Source organism: Microtus oregoni, unplaced genomic scaffold (genome assembly GCF_018167655.1).
Source record: "Microtus oregoni isolate MIOR12 unplaced genomic scaffold, Mior012 000053F_ref0000044, whole genome shotgun sequence".
Classification (NCBI taxonomy): domain Eukaryota; kingdom Metazoa; phylum Chordata; class Mammalia; order Rodentia; family Cricetidae; genus Microtus; species Microtus oregoni.
In genome coordinates this window covers 8,755,862-8,770,443 of record NW_024543829.1, presented here as the reverse complement: position 1 = coordinate 8,770,443, position 14,582 = coordinate 8,755,862, and the positions used below count along the sequence as shown (strand labels likewise).

Below are 14,582 nucleotides of genomic sequence, written 5' to 3'. Positions count from 1 at the left end.
GCCTGCCACAGGGACCTCCACCAGAGACTGGACTCTCTCTAGCTTGAACCTAGTCTCTCCAAGAGGCTGTTTTATTGCCATTCAGTGAGCACTCATTGGTGTTCTCACTGGTTGATGGTCCTGGTGGTCTTTTGCTTTCTTGGGAACAAAATTCAGAAGATCAGGAAGTTGCAGACCTGGCAGGGGCGTTAGTGACATGCCCTGAAATCATGGTCTCTGCTTCCTACGCACCCAGTAAATAGGCACCGACTCTAACTTAACTTTCGGGGACAACATTATCTCCCCAATTTTCTAGCACTGTTTATCCATTGCTTTGGGAACAAGTGGCTCAAAAACTTGGGTGGTTTTCTGTGAGCTGTCAGAGCTATCCAGAGCGAGATGGTATGATAGGATGGATGGGTAGATGGATGACTGGGTCAGCAGGCGGGTGCATGGGAGGACCCATGATGGCTGACTGGTTGGGAATCTAGGAGGCGGACTGAAGACCGAAGAGGGACCCCTTCCCCTCTTCACACCACCTGTCTGCTTCTCCTTAGCGTGTTCTCTTGTGGAGCACTGAAGGAGGGACTTGCAGCGGGGCGGTGGGAGAGGAGAGGTTGGGGGGAGCTGGGGAAGGAGAGTGTAGAGGAGGAGGAGGGCCTTGGAGGCGGAGAGGAGGGGCGGCGGACGCCCGGGGAGCCTGGTGCTGGTAGCGGCTCTGGCGGTTAGGGGACCGATGTCGCTGCCGCTGCGGCCGCCTCCTCGCGGGCCGGAGCTGCGTCGCCCGGGCTGAGCCGCAGCCGCAAGCCGCAAGGCCGCCGGGCTCGCCCGCAACACAGGAGGATGGGTTGCGGCGGGAGCCGGGCTGATGCCATCGAGCCCCGCTACTACGAGAGCTGGACCCGGGAGACCGAGTCCACCTGGCTCACCTACACCGACTCGGATGCTCTGCCCAGCGCCGCCGCCCCGGACAGCGGTCCCGAGGCGGGCGGCCTGAACGCGGGTGAGTGAGCCCCGCGCTCGCGAGGCCCGGCTGCCCGCAAGCAGCTAGAGCTGCAGGGGATCCCAGGGCAGCCAGGAATCCCGTGGCGTGCTTGCGGGTGGGGTGACAGAGGGACAGAATAGGACCTGCTGGCTGACCAGCTGCCAGAATGGAGCCCAGGGAGCCAGGTCAAGAACAGCTTCCCGGAGGACTGAGCTATCTACCACCCCTCTGCATCCTTTTGATCCAGCGCGTTTTGGCCTCACCAGCCAGTGCATATGCGTGGGAGGGCGGGATAGGAGGATAGCCCACTTCACCCGCAAACCTAACCCTCAGCTCACCCCACCTGAGCCTGTGGGCCTTTACCCAGCCTTGGTCCAGCTTCCCTTCTGGCCATCTCTGTACTCAGTTGGGTAATTCTCCATGCCCTGGGTTATTTGGCCCTCACATCTTTGATGTATGGACAAGACTCTTGAGCAGAATGGTCGGGGTGGAGCCTTCCTGTCTCCTCCTCCATCCCCCTTTGTTGGGAATGAGCCCCGTGGCTGGGCTTCAAACTCCTAACCTAGTTCAGGGCACCATTCATGCCTGCCCACCACCGGTATCGCTCTCCAGCTCACTTGCCAAGTAGTTATGTCATAGTGAAGGACTTCTCTCCTATCCCAAGATGCTTGAATGCTCTCTGTAAAGCAAGACATAAACGGTCTCGACTATACAAACGCTCACCTAGGTCATTCCTCAGACAGCAGAAATCCCATGAGGGTGTGCAGATGCTGGGAGCAGTGAGATCCCAGATCCCGAATTTCTTGTAAACAACTTGTTTCCCCCTGATCTGAGTGCCTACAGCTGTTCTGAGCACGAGACCTTCAGGCGTTCCTGATGGCAGGAGAGTGGTTTCTGGTGGGTTTGGTTGGGGCGTGGCTATCTCCATATAATCTGCCCCTGAACCAATAAAGGGGGCATTCTTGGGGCTTTCTGAACCAGCGTTTGGAGGTCCCTGTGTAGGTCTGTCTCTGCGTCTGCGTCTATGTATTATCAACCTCCAGCTCCCTTTCCTGAAGCTCGCGAACTGGGTAATAGAGCACAGAGCGCAGACACAGGGGCAAGGTGTGCGGCATACAGAGACGTTTCTGGTCTAGCCACGAGTCAGGATTTGAGTTTAAAGCAGACTCTCACACACACATTGCCGAGGTAGATACTATTGAGGTAGACGGACCTTTGACCCTAAATGTGTTGGTGACGTCACAAGGAGAAACCAATGAAACCTCACCTCTTGTTACAAAGATCAGTATTTGGGTTTTTAAAGTTCTCTTGCCTGATCTCATTGCGTTGCGTTACTTTATAATCTTGGGAATCAACATTCCCTTTAGTCCCAGCAATTGCTCCTTTTATTTTCTTAAGGACACCAGATCTGGCTATATTGTCCAGACTGACTCTGAGCTCCTGGGCTCAAGCATTCTTCCTCCCCGAGTGCCCGTCCTCCATAGTTGGGAGCCGGGCATGAGCCTCCCCTGCTTGCCTGGGGAAACTGCAGTCACACTGGATTCATCTTAAAACTGCTTGAGTCCCAGAGACCACAGTGGCTATTTGGTGCTGCTGCTGCTGTATCCAGCAGGCTCCCAAAGGATGTTCTGGCTGAATTCGGTGTCAGAAGGAGAATGAGAAGAGCCTCTGAAGGTTCTGCAAATGTTAGCGGTGACAGCATTTCCCCAAGAAAGGGTCACCCTTCTCTGTAGAGTTCAAGGCCAGGGAAGCCCCGCCAGCAGACAATGGTCAGAAAGATTGGGCCTGGAAAAGAAGGAAGTGCAGCTTCAAGGAGCAGCTGCTTGGCTGGCGCTCGCTCGGAGAACGCGTGTGTTTGTTGTATGGGTACAAAAGTTGCTATGGGTTGACTGAATAAGCACATACGTGTTCCTCATATCTTTCCCAGCATTTGTTCATTATTTTCTGTTTACATATCACGAAGTCTGGTTGCTGCAAGGCGTGGGACAGGCACACTCATTGTCAGAACCTTTCCAAACAGGAACAGCCTTACGAGGTCCTGAAGACAGTGTCATTCAGAGAAGGGCCTCATTTCCAGTCCAGGGACAGTGTCCCAGATGGGCAGCAGCACTTTGATTCCATAGCAGTGTCAATCAGTGTCGGAGTGGAGGGACACTTCTGAGGATCAAGAACGAACAAGGCACGCATGGGCCTAAGTCTCCCCCTCCCCCGCCATGGACCTAAGTTCCTCCCCCCACCACGTGCTGTCTATTTACTTAGTAACTACTGTGCGTTGCACGTTCTGTTAGTCTCTGGACTTAGCAAGCGCAGGGCTGAACAGTGTGGTGACTACATATATTAGTTTCCTATCTCCGCATGTGGAATTACACTGGAGCAGCTCAGAGCAGCCCACGTTGCTAACGTTGTCCCTGTGGTTGGAACAGACCGTTCCTTGGCTAGATCTTTGCTTAGGGTCCCGAGACTTCAGACAAGGTAGCGTTAGGCTGTGCTCCTTTTTTATTGTTAATTGATTTTTTTCCCCAGCCCAATCACGGTTTCCCCTCCTCCCAGTCCCCTTCCCATGGGCTCCTCCTTTCTCTTTGAAAAGGACAGGCCTCCCATGGATATCAGTCAACCATGGTACAGGAAACTTGCAGCAAGACTAGGCTTCTCCTCTTCTACTAAGGCTGGATGAGGAGGAAAGGGTCCCAAAAGTAGGTAACAGAGCCAGAGACAGCTCCTACAGCCACCGTTAGGAGTCCCCCAAGAGGACCAAGCTACACAACTGTAACATGTATACAGAGGGCCAAGGTCAGTCCCATGCAGGGTTCCTAGATGTGGGTTCAATCTCTGTGAGCCCTTATGAGCCCAGGTTATTTGATTCTGTGGGTTTTCTTGTGGTGCTCTTGACCCCTTTGGCTCCTATAATCCTTTCTCCCCTCTTCTGCAGGCTTCCCCAGGCTCTTCCTAATGTTTGGCTCTGGGTCTCTGCATCTGTTTCCATCAGTTGCTGGGTGATGCCTCTGATGGCAAGTGAACTAGGCAGCCATCTTTGAGTATGGCAGAACACCAGTGGGAAACATTTCATTGACTTTTTCTCTTTTTATTGCCAGTCATGTTTGGTTCTATCCTGGGTCTCTAGGTTGTCCAGTCTCTGGGTCCTGGCCCTCCAGGCAGTGTCAGGGATGGGCTCTCTCTCACAGTATGGGTCTGAAGCTGGACCAGTTGTTGGTTTCTGGGCTGCTTTTGTCCTGGCTTATCTTGTAGGCAGGGCCAATTGTAGGCCAGAGGTTGTGTGAGCCTAACTTTTATGGGGTGCGCTGGTACTGGTGGGGACTGAAGGGGGGCTTGTTTGCTGTGGTTTCACAGCCTGGAAACAATCATCTTGGGTCAGCTTGGGTCGTCTGAGAAAGTTACTAATCTGCTGGGTTTCTGCCACCCTAGGCCAGGACTCCCCGTTCTTTTGCTCCTCCCAGCTCCCTAACCCCCCCCCCCCATTTCATCTTTCGTGTCCCCATGTGTGAACCCTACCCCATGGCCTATGATGCCTGTGCTGTGTAGGGAACCAGAATGCCAGTCTTTGTAACAATTCCTTTCTGACGGAGGCAGATAGATCGAAGAGCTGGATTTAAGGCAGTGCAGGTTGTAAAATAACCGAGACGCTTTTGCCCTAGAATGGAACTGGAGAGGACCCTAGAGGTCATCTGTCCAGGCCCAATGGGCTTTCAGATCAATTGTCCCCATCTGGAAACTCCCTCAACCGTGTACCTTCAGTTCCTCAGTTTTCCAGAAACCTCTCTTCCCGGGGTCGTGGTTCCTCTTCCTTAGTGTCCAATGGGTTCCACCTTTCTTTTGGTGACCTTACCCCCTCTCTGTCTTCCACGTTTAGGGGATATGTGACACAAAGCTGGGCTGCATGAAGGTTCTCTCCGGAAGGCTGAGAACCAACTGATAAAGGTTTTCTCTGAATGAGCAGCACGCGGTCCACCCTGCCCCTCAGTTGCCGCAGCTGCCCTGCATTTTCTTTTTCTCTCTTCCTTGTAGTTCTTGCAGCTGGACATCCCCCAACCTGAGTCAGCTTATGGAAGTTCTCCCGGGTGTCTTTCTGACCCTACAGCTTCTGTTAAGAAAGTCTCTCCCCCAACTTTAACTCTTCCATGGAAACTTCTGGCCCAGCCTAAAGATTCCGTAGGCTCCCCACATCCTGATTCCACAACCCTGTCTGCTGAGTAGCTCCATTTCAGCACAGGGGCCTTAGACTCTCACTCAGCTCCCACCCACCTTGCAGACTGAGGGCGTGTCATCTGACAAGCATTCTGTGGATTTGTGCAAGGGTTCCGCGTTTTCCTGTGGGTGGTGGGAGGCTTATTTTTATGCCAGTTCCACAACTGAGTTTCTTGCCCGCCCCCCATTCCTCTCACGTACAACCGACCCTGAGGTTCTATTTCCTGCTTTTGGAGGTTGTTTCCAGCAGCCAGCAGAATGCAATCAAGTTTTCAGATCCCGCTGTCAAGAGGTTGGGATCGAAGACCTAGCTGAAGCTGCAGCAGCTGGTGTGCCCTTCCTTGGTCAGTATTTCCAAACTTATTGCAGAAGGAGCTGGTCTGGCATCGATTGAGTCTCATAAGCTCTGTCTGCTGGACTGGACTGGTTGTTTTGTTGTACTTCTGTTGTGATAGGGGGGGCTCTCCCAGGAGAGTCTGAGGTCACCACAACCCGCCCAGTCAGCTGTCCATCCACTGATGCCCCCTAGTCCCTTTGCCATTTCATTGTCGGTCTCCTGAAAACTGCAAGTGTTGCCTGTACATTTTTTTTCTAATCTATTTAGCGAGTAAAACACCTTAAGTTTTTCTCAAGTAGTTCTTTATAGGTTTAAATAATTGTGTTGTATATAGATGGCACTTTGGAGAGCTGGGGCATGATTTCCCTAAATGAGCTGTAAGACAGTGAAGATATTTAGTGTTATCTTTAGCTACCATTTGCTGACGGCTTCTGAAGGGTCAGGCACTGTCCTTGACATTTAATGTAAATCACCACACTTAATGTGTACAAGGATGAAATAGGAACCATTACTTCCTGTGTTTATAAGCCAGGGAAAGAGGCTTAGACTGTCAGGAACAACTTCTCCATCCCAGAACTGGGATCTGGCTTTCTCTCATGGCAAACTCCACCGTGGTAGTTTGAAAGAAAATGGCCCTCAAAAGGAGTGGCACTATTAGGAGGTGTGGCCTTGTTGGAGGAAGTGTGTCACTGAAGGAGTAGGCTTTGAGCCAACTTCCTGCTGCCTTCTGGTCAAGATGTAGCCATGCTGCCTGTACACTGTCATGCTCCCTGTCATGATGGACTGAACCTCTGAAACTATAAGCCACCTCCTCAATTAAATGCTTTCTCATAAGAGTTGCCGTGGTCATGGTGTCTCTTCAAGCAATAAAAACCCAATTAAGACACCCCTACTCTTAAACGACCCCCAGTTAATGAGGGTTGGTTTTAGGATCTTTGATTTTCAATTAGTGGAATGCAGGGGCTGCCTAATCTCTTGATGATCCCATCTGATGTCTGGCAGCACCTGTCCTCTGGCTTAGCCTCCGTGTAGGATGCTTCTTCCACCTCTGCAGAGCACCTTCCTTGAAGACCCTTCCTACTTCCTGTCCCCACCTGATGAGCCCCAGCCCTGTGGGTTCACAAACAGATCTCTCAGTCCTGGGAGATTCAGTCTCCCCCATGGCTCTTCCAGGTCAACACCGTAATCTTCTCACCTCTTGGGGCTTGACTTCATTCTCTAAATGTGCTGCTCACTCCATCCAAGTCTTTCCTTGACATGGGGCACCTTGGGTTAGAGCTAGGCTATTGATGTTTGCTTAGCTGCATAGGACAGCACAAGGGACATCCTGAAGTGGCCCCTGAATGCCCCTCTCCTGGCACAGCAGAGCATCAGGTGAGAGTTTTTGTCTGCTCTTGTTGGCGTATCCCCTTGATGACTCACAAACACTCATGATTGCTTAAAACGCTTAGATCTTCCTTTGTAATTAAACTGAAGTTCTGTGACATCAGGAATATTGCGCTTTCTCTGCTCTAGACCCAGCACTTGGGACCGTAATTGAATATAGATGGCACCCAATAAAAATCGAATGGGCGACTCCGTCCCAACCCTGTGGATCCGCATTAACACTACATGCTAAGTAACCCTATTTTGGATGTTTGCATTTATTCTAAGAATTCATCTTAGTGGTTCCCAAATTACTTTTTAAAAAAAGTTTATTGGCTTTTATTCACTTTGATAATGCTTATGAAGAGAACCTTCTAGGTCTTCTTCTCTCGTGTTCACAGACTGAAGATGGAAGACCATTTGTTGCTCTGATTGTTCAGTAGTCATTTAATGCAGAGATGAGTAGGTCATGCTTCTTTGTTTCAAGAAGCGAATCATAAACGAGAGACCAACACAGAAACACCAACCAGGTCAGCGTGGACTGGGCTGCAGGAGAAGGGCCGAGCGATTCATTCAGCCTGGGGAATTGCTGTGTACACGGACCACAGAAGAACCAAGGAAGCACATGTCCGCAAGGTCCCTTCCGAGGGGAAAAGTGGAGGAAGGTGGCCTGACTCCCCCGAGAGGTGTTCCGAGAGGGACAGTCCTGGGGAGGACCTCTAACCTAGGTCTTTCTGTGCATGAACCCCCACTCCAGTCCCACTCTTTAGACATCTGTCAAAACTGGTGCTTCTGTCTTAAGACAGTGATTGACTCAAGTCTGCCACCTTCAGGGGTGCTGGCTAGGGTAGGCAAGGAATGCCTGGCTGAACCACCGTGGTGAGGGAGCCCTCTGGATGAATAAACTAGGAAGTCTGTGTATTCCCTTCCCCTCTACACACCCGAGAAGATGTTCCCTCTCCTCATCAGTTCCATCAATTCAGCTTTTTTGGTTCTTGCCTACGCTTGGTTCTATGGTGAGAAAACATTTCTTTCTGCTAAATGCATAGCTTTTATTTTTCTTATTATTGTTGTGTGAGTGACAGTGTGCATGATGTGTATGGGCACGTGTGCCACAGTACCCTGAGGAGGGTGTGTATGGGCACACATGCCAGAGTACCCTGAGGGTGGTGTGTATGGGCACGCGTGCCACAGTACCCTGAGGGTGGTGTGTATGGGCACACATGCCACAGTACCCTGAGGAGGGTGTGTATGGGCACGCGTGCCACAGTACCCTGAGGGTGGTGTGTATGGGCACGCGTGCCACAGTACCCTGCGGAGGGTGTATATGGGCACGCGTGCCACAGTACCCTGAGGAGGGTGTGTATGGGCACGCATGCCACAGTACCCTGAGGGTGGTGTGTATGGGCACGCGTGCCACAGTACCCTGCGGAGGGTGGTGTGTATGGGTACACGTGCCACAGTACCCTGAGGAGGGTGTGTATGGGCATGCGTGCCACAGTACCCTGAGGAGGGTGTGTATGGGCATGCGTGCCACAGTACCCTGAGGGTGGTGTGTATGGGTACACATGCCAGAGTACCCTGAGGGTGGTGTGTATGGGTACACATGCCAGAGTACCCTGAGGGTGGTGTGTATGGGTACACATGCCACAGTACCCTGAGGGTGGTGTGTATGGGTACACATGCCACAGTACCCTGAGGGTGGTGTGTATGGGCACGCATGCCACAGTACCCTGAGGAGGGTGTGTATGGGCAGTCATGCCACAGTACCCTGAGGGTGGTGTGTATGGGCACGCGTGCCACAGTACCCTGAGGAGGGTGTGTATGGGCACGCATGCCACAGTACCCTGAGGAGGGTGTGTATGGGCACGCGTGCCACAGTACCCTGAGGAGGGTGTATGGGCACGCGTGCCACAGTACCCTGAGGGTGGTGTGTATGGGCACACGTGCTGCAGTACCCTGCAAATGTCAGATCTTTCTGTCCCCCTTTCCGTGAGCTCCCAGGGTTGATCTAGCCTAAGATCATGGCAAGTGCCTGACCCACTGAACCATCTCTCTAGGCAAACCTTTCGGTTATAAGGGATTTGTTTGTTTTGTAAATGTTCCTACAGGAAACAGGTGATAACAAACCCCAAGCAATTTATACATTTCTAGGAAGCCCCAAATTCCCCTCATTATCGTTCCTGCTGGGACAGTCCAGTGTCAGCATGGCTACAAGGCACTGTCCTGTTCTCCAGAGTTCTCAATAGGCAGCCTGATGGGGGAGGGACCTCTACTAGATAAAGATGGCGATCTTTCAAAATGGCTGGCTTCTTACTCATCCTCCAGAGACAAAACCCTGGTAGCTTAAGATAATGGCTTGGCAGGTTCTCCCCTTCCCACCCCGCCAGTGGGGTTCTCCTGTAGTGGGCGCTACTGACCTTTAATTACACCATCTCATGAAAGTATTCTAAGGAGTACTTCAGTATAAAATTACCTTGGGTAAACTGGTCTCTGGATTGGCCATACATTCCTGTACAGTGTGACTCTGAGCACTGTTAACTGCCTGACCACTGAACTGTGCTATCTTCCTGCTTCTGGGAACAGTACTTGCTGCAGACAGGCAGAGCTGCCTTTCTCTAGAGGTCACAGCTGCGGGTTTTGCCCCTAAAATCTCAACCACCTGGGGCCTGAGGCTGCTTCCTGCCAATCTGCTTGGGATAGGCCCTGCTGGAGATTTATAAAGACTCCACCTGACATATTTAGGTCTCTTGGGCGGTTTTGTCTTCAGGAACCCCATAATACCCCTGCCTGTGAACCTGTCCATCAAGTTCAAGGCCAGACCAGAACATGTCCGCCTAAATTTTGTGGACCTGTGAAAGCCTTTGTCATTATTTAAACTGACCAACCCTATATTGGGGGAGGAAGATTCCCCCCAAAAGCCCTAAAACAAACAAACAACAACCCCCAGCCGTCAAGGAGACAGGGCTTCAGCTTCCTGAGGCCGCCTTTGCAAAGCCTAGGGTCTTTTCTCCGAGTGCCTTGCTCGTGTGTTTCCTAAAAGCCTTTCTTTACAGGCCGATCCTGTTTGCTGTGTCTGAGGTTTCCCTTGCTGCCATGCACCTTCGAGTTCTTTGACTGGCAGAGAAAACAAACCTGAGCTAGACCCCTAGACATTGCCAGTTGAACACTAAAAGTCATATAATTCCGACTTGACCTGCTGTATGTTTGAAGTGATTCCATTGTTGCCTCCTGACTTTGCAGGACCTGGGTAGGACAGGAGAGCTTTCTCTCAACCATCAAGGTGCTTTGCCTGGCTTCTGAGATCTTTCTCAAGCTTGGATATCCTCAAGAGCCTCCGTCAGGATCCTTACTCTATTATCTGAGCCCTCATTAGTAAACTTGGTTGTTCTTGGCTGAATCTGCCTGGTGCCTTTCGTGTGTGGCCCAGAGCCTCTTGTCTCCAGAGCTGAGACAACCACTTCTGATGTCTGAGCGGTATGTGGTACTGTGTTATAGCAGCATTAGTAGACACCTACTGCTGTGTGAACACAGCCCCTGGACGCTGGGAACGGCTAGAGGATTTCCAGTGTTTTCCTGTCTGCTTCCTCCCAAGATCGTGTCTGTTTCTCTGCCGTTCAGATCTGAGTAGCTGTTTTCTGGAGGAAGAAACTGAGGTTAGATGAGGTGAATGACTGAGCAAGGTCACACAGCCCCAAAGCTGAATAGCCTGATGGGAACTCAGCTCTCTTTTTTCTAAACCCTGGGCAGTGTCTACCTACTGTGACTTCTCAGCAGGGATTCCAAGCCCTCCTCTCCCCCATCTGCTTGATGTTTTGTTCTTTTATATTATGAACCCTTTTGCACCAGCATTTACAGGACTAAGGGCTGGGCTCCTGTAGCCCAGCGGCACTGAGCGCGCCCCTCCCTGTGCTCTGGTGGCCCCTGTGTATCCATCTCTACAGAGCAGCACTGCAGAGGGTGCTTCAGGAACTGTCCAGTCCCATTCAAGACGAACGTCTCTGGGAAGAATAATAGTTATCTGATTTCAGATGAAACTTTTATTCTTGATAAAAACTGAGAAAGTGGGGGCTGGGGAGATGGCTTTGGATGGTGAGAGTGGAGCACAGTGCAGCTCTCCCGGGGTCCCATTTTGACTCCCAGCACCAACGTCAGGCTGCTCACAAACTTTAACTCCAGCTGCAGAGGGACCGAACATCTCTGGTCCTTAAAGGCATCTGCACTCATGTGTGGCGAGTGCATGAACACACAGAGAGAGACAGAAAGACTCACATACACACACAGACAGAAAGACTCACATACACACACACACACACACACACACAGACAGAAAGACTCACATACACTCACCCCACAGACACACGCAGACATACATAGACACACACAGACACACAGAGACTCATACACTCACCCTACACCACACACACACACACACACACACACACAAACATACACAGATGCACACGGACACACACAGACACACGAACATACACAGACGCACATGGACATACACAGATGCACACAGACACACACAGATGCACACAGACACACACAGATGCACACAGACACACACAGATGCACATGGACACACACAGATGTACATGGACACACACAGACACACCCGGACACACACACTTTGAAGTGTGTGGAACTGTTGGGAATGAGGGTCTAGCTGACAGCAGGAATCAAGGGAGGAAAACCCTGATGAGTGAAAGGACTTCCTTCTTTTTCTTTCAATATGAAGCCAAGGTAGTTGAGGGCAGGAAAATCACATGCAGGGCAAATATACCTGTGATGAAAACATCCTGTGTAGGTAGCCACTCCATGCTTTGCAGTGGGGACATGCTGTCTTACATTTTTCCCCCAGCTGTAACTGGGAGTTACAGTCTATGATATGGAATCGCTATGACTCTGTTCTTGTTAGCGTTATCACAGCAGCCTGGGGAGGAAAGGGTTATTTGGCTGACTTTTCCACATCACTGCTCATCACTGAAGGACCTCAGGGCAGGGACTCAAACTGGGCAGGAACCTGGAGGCAGGAGCTGATGCAGAGGCCATGGAATAAGTGCGCCTCATGGCTTACTCAGTCTGCTTTTTTATAGAATCCAGGACCACCATCCCAGGTAAGGGTCCACTCACGATAGGCTGTGTAGGAGGCTTTCTTGGACTGCCAGCCCCCAAATCATGACATGGAGACTTATTAATTATGAATGCACCGCCTTAGTTTAGGCTCCAATATAATTTACAGCTCTTATAACTTAATTTAACCTTTTCCTCTTCATCTACGTTTTGTCTCAGGACTTTTTGCTTTCCTTCATTCTACACACCCTACTTCCCTGCTGCTTCTGTGTTTGGTTGGCTGGCGGCATCTCCCTTCTTTTTCCCTCTGCTAGCTTCCCTACAGCCTGATATTATGAAGGCATTTTCTTAATTGAGGTTCCCTCCTCTTGGATGACTTTAGCTTGTGCCAAGTTGACATAAAACTGTCCAGCGCAGCCTCTGTGTGGGAGTGGGGTGTAGTTGGAGACACCAGCTCCATGTCTGAGTCTTAAATGTCCACGAGGTCAGGCAGGTTGGCCATTCTCTAGTCTGTCGTATAGAACTCCATCCATTCCCAACTCCGCTGGGTTCCACAGGGCAGGTGTGGAATGCCACGTCTGCTCGTGAGGGTGTTTGTGTAAGAAGCAAAGCCGGAAGCCACATTTTCTGTACAAATGGTGCAAAGTCCCCCAGACTCCGGACCTAGTTGGCCCTCCTTTCACGGTGATGCTGCACTGTTCGGTTTTTCTTAATGTCTGCTTCAGTAGTTAAACTCAGCTGAGTCAGTGCTGCTAGCCAGATGCCTGTGTCTGGGACCCAACCAAGAACTTACTGATCTCCAAACCACTGCCCTGTGCTTGGATGCAGCCACACTCAGGGGGACCACACAGACAGATGAAGCTTTTCTGTTTCAGCATCCCGCACTTCCTCCCTTTGCTACCAAGTCAGCACCTCCTGTGTGCCGTGACCCTGAGCCCCCCAGCTCTCCTCCATCCAGCCCCTCCCTTGCTGCTTTGCTGGAAGACAGCACAGTTACATGGTTAATGAATCTGAATTTTACTACGGGTGTTAGTTGTGTGACATTAGCTGTGTGTCATTGAGCCTTACACTCACCCATCCCGGGCTTCCGTTCTTCTCTGATGGGATGGAAGTCCCTGAAGAATTAACACAGTCGTGAGGATACTCGGAGTCTCAGCACAGTCCCCCACCCAGGACCTCTTCACTTCACCTTCTCAAACCTGTTTGTGTCTATCATGATGAGTCTTACTTTTGCTACTCTGAGTCTCCAGGACTCTTATTATGAAGTGAGGGTCTTTGTTCCCCACACCTATCATGCGATCTTTTTGCTATGTCAGAGTTTTAAAAACATTATAGTTTTAAGGACATTTAATCTTCCAGTCTGCTAAGTTCACAGGCGAGGATGTTCCTTGTTGTAACAAAACATGGGAGGACCCATGTCTATTTGTGTGACAGTCTCCTCTGCACCCCATCATCACCATTGCCCATGTGACCTCTGCAAAACCTGCTCCCACTGTGACCCTTGACATTTGTTTTCACGTCGTAGGGAGAGCAATATTTTCCTCTCTCCTTCCTCCTGCCTTCCTCTCTCTCTCTTTGAGAACAGGTCCACTGTGAGGGAACAACCTTTTAAATGCTTGCCAAGCCCTGCTATTCTTGGTCAATATTTTCTAATAGCTTCCTTCTCTCCCTTTCTCGTGTTTTTAATTTTTCAGCATGAGTGTTTCACCCACATGTCTGTACACACATGCATGCAGTGCCTATGAAGGTCAGAGTGGGGCAGAAGATCCCCCTGGAACCCATGGCTGTGAGCCTCCATATGGTTGCTGGGAATTGAACCCAGGTCCTTTGGAAGAGCAGCCAGTGTTCTTAACCACTGAGCCATCTCCCTAGCCCTCCCCCTTTTCCTCCTCTGTGTAGTAAGAATCCATTGCCTGACTCATTCTCTGCTGCATCTCCAGTACTGTTTATCTGGTTCTCATTCAGAGTGGCCCAGCTTGACCCGTTCTTTGTTCTTTGAGTACAGGGAACCTTTTCCTCTTACCAGGCTTTGATACTGGTTAGAATGGGCTTCCTCTGAGCACATCACAGCCCTCTGAGTGTTTAACCCCACCCTTTTCTTTCTTCAGCTCTGACTTCAGATGTCACTTCCTCGGGGAAGCCAGCTCTCCCCAGTGACTGTCTAGCTAGTTACTTTCTTCTTAACACTAGTCTTTGTCTCTGTTTCCTGCTCCCACGAGGCCAAGGCCTCACTGACTCACACGCATAGTGCTCAGCAGAGTGGATATTTACTGAACGAATGGGACCCCTGTCCTTGTACCATCTAGACATTGTGTCTGGTTGCATGAGCAGAAGGCAGTTTAGTAAGTCAGGGTCTACAGTGCAAGTCTGGAGGTGAGCACTAGCAACTGTTCTAGGATGCTCTCAAGGACCTGGGTTCGTTTGAATGCCCTGCTCTGCCATCCTTGGTGCTGGATCTCATCTCATAACTGCAAGATGCTACATCACCTTATCTATTTTCTTAAAAAAATATTTTATATGTATGTGTGGGGGTCTTTGTGCGGGTGTGTGTGCATGAGTGCAACCAGCCCCAGAGGCCACAGACAAAGGCTCAAGGTGGAGTGAGAGACACAGGGCATCGTGAGCCACCCGGCA

At 50.8% G+C, this 14,582-nt stretch overlaps 1 protein-coding gene across 2 annotated transcripts in view; it reads left to right on the top strand.

The window, feature by feature from the left end:
• Window positions 1-447: 447 nt before the first annotated feature.
• Window positions 448-14,582, top strand: part of Baalc (BAALC binder of MAP3K1 and KLF4) — a 51,920-nt gene continuing 37,785 nt past the window's right edge. The window contains exon 1 of one of the 2 annotated variants that reach the window (XM_041637757.1): window positions 448-982. In XM_041637757.1, the coding sequence (XP_041493691.1) occupies window positions 823-982 (160 nt within the window). In that variant the 5' untranslated portion in view covers window positions 448-822. The remainder of the gene's footprint in view (window positions 983-14,582) is intronic. The other variant, XM_041637756.1, reaches the window with a different exon arrangement.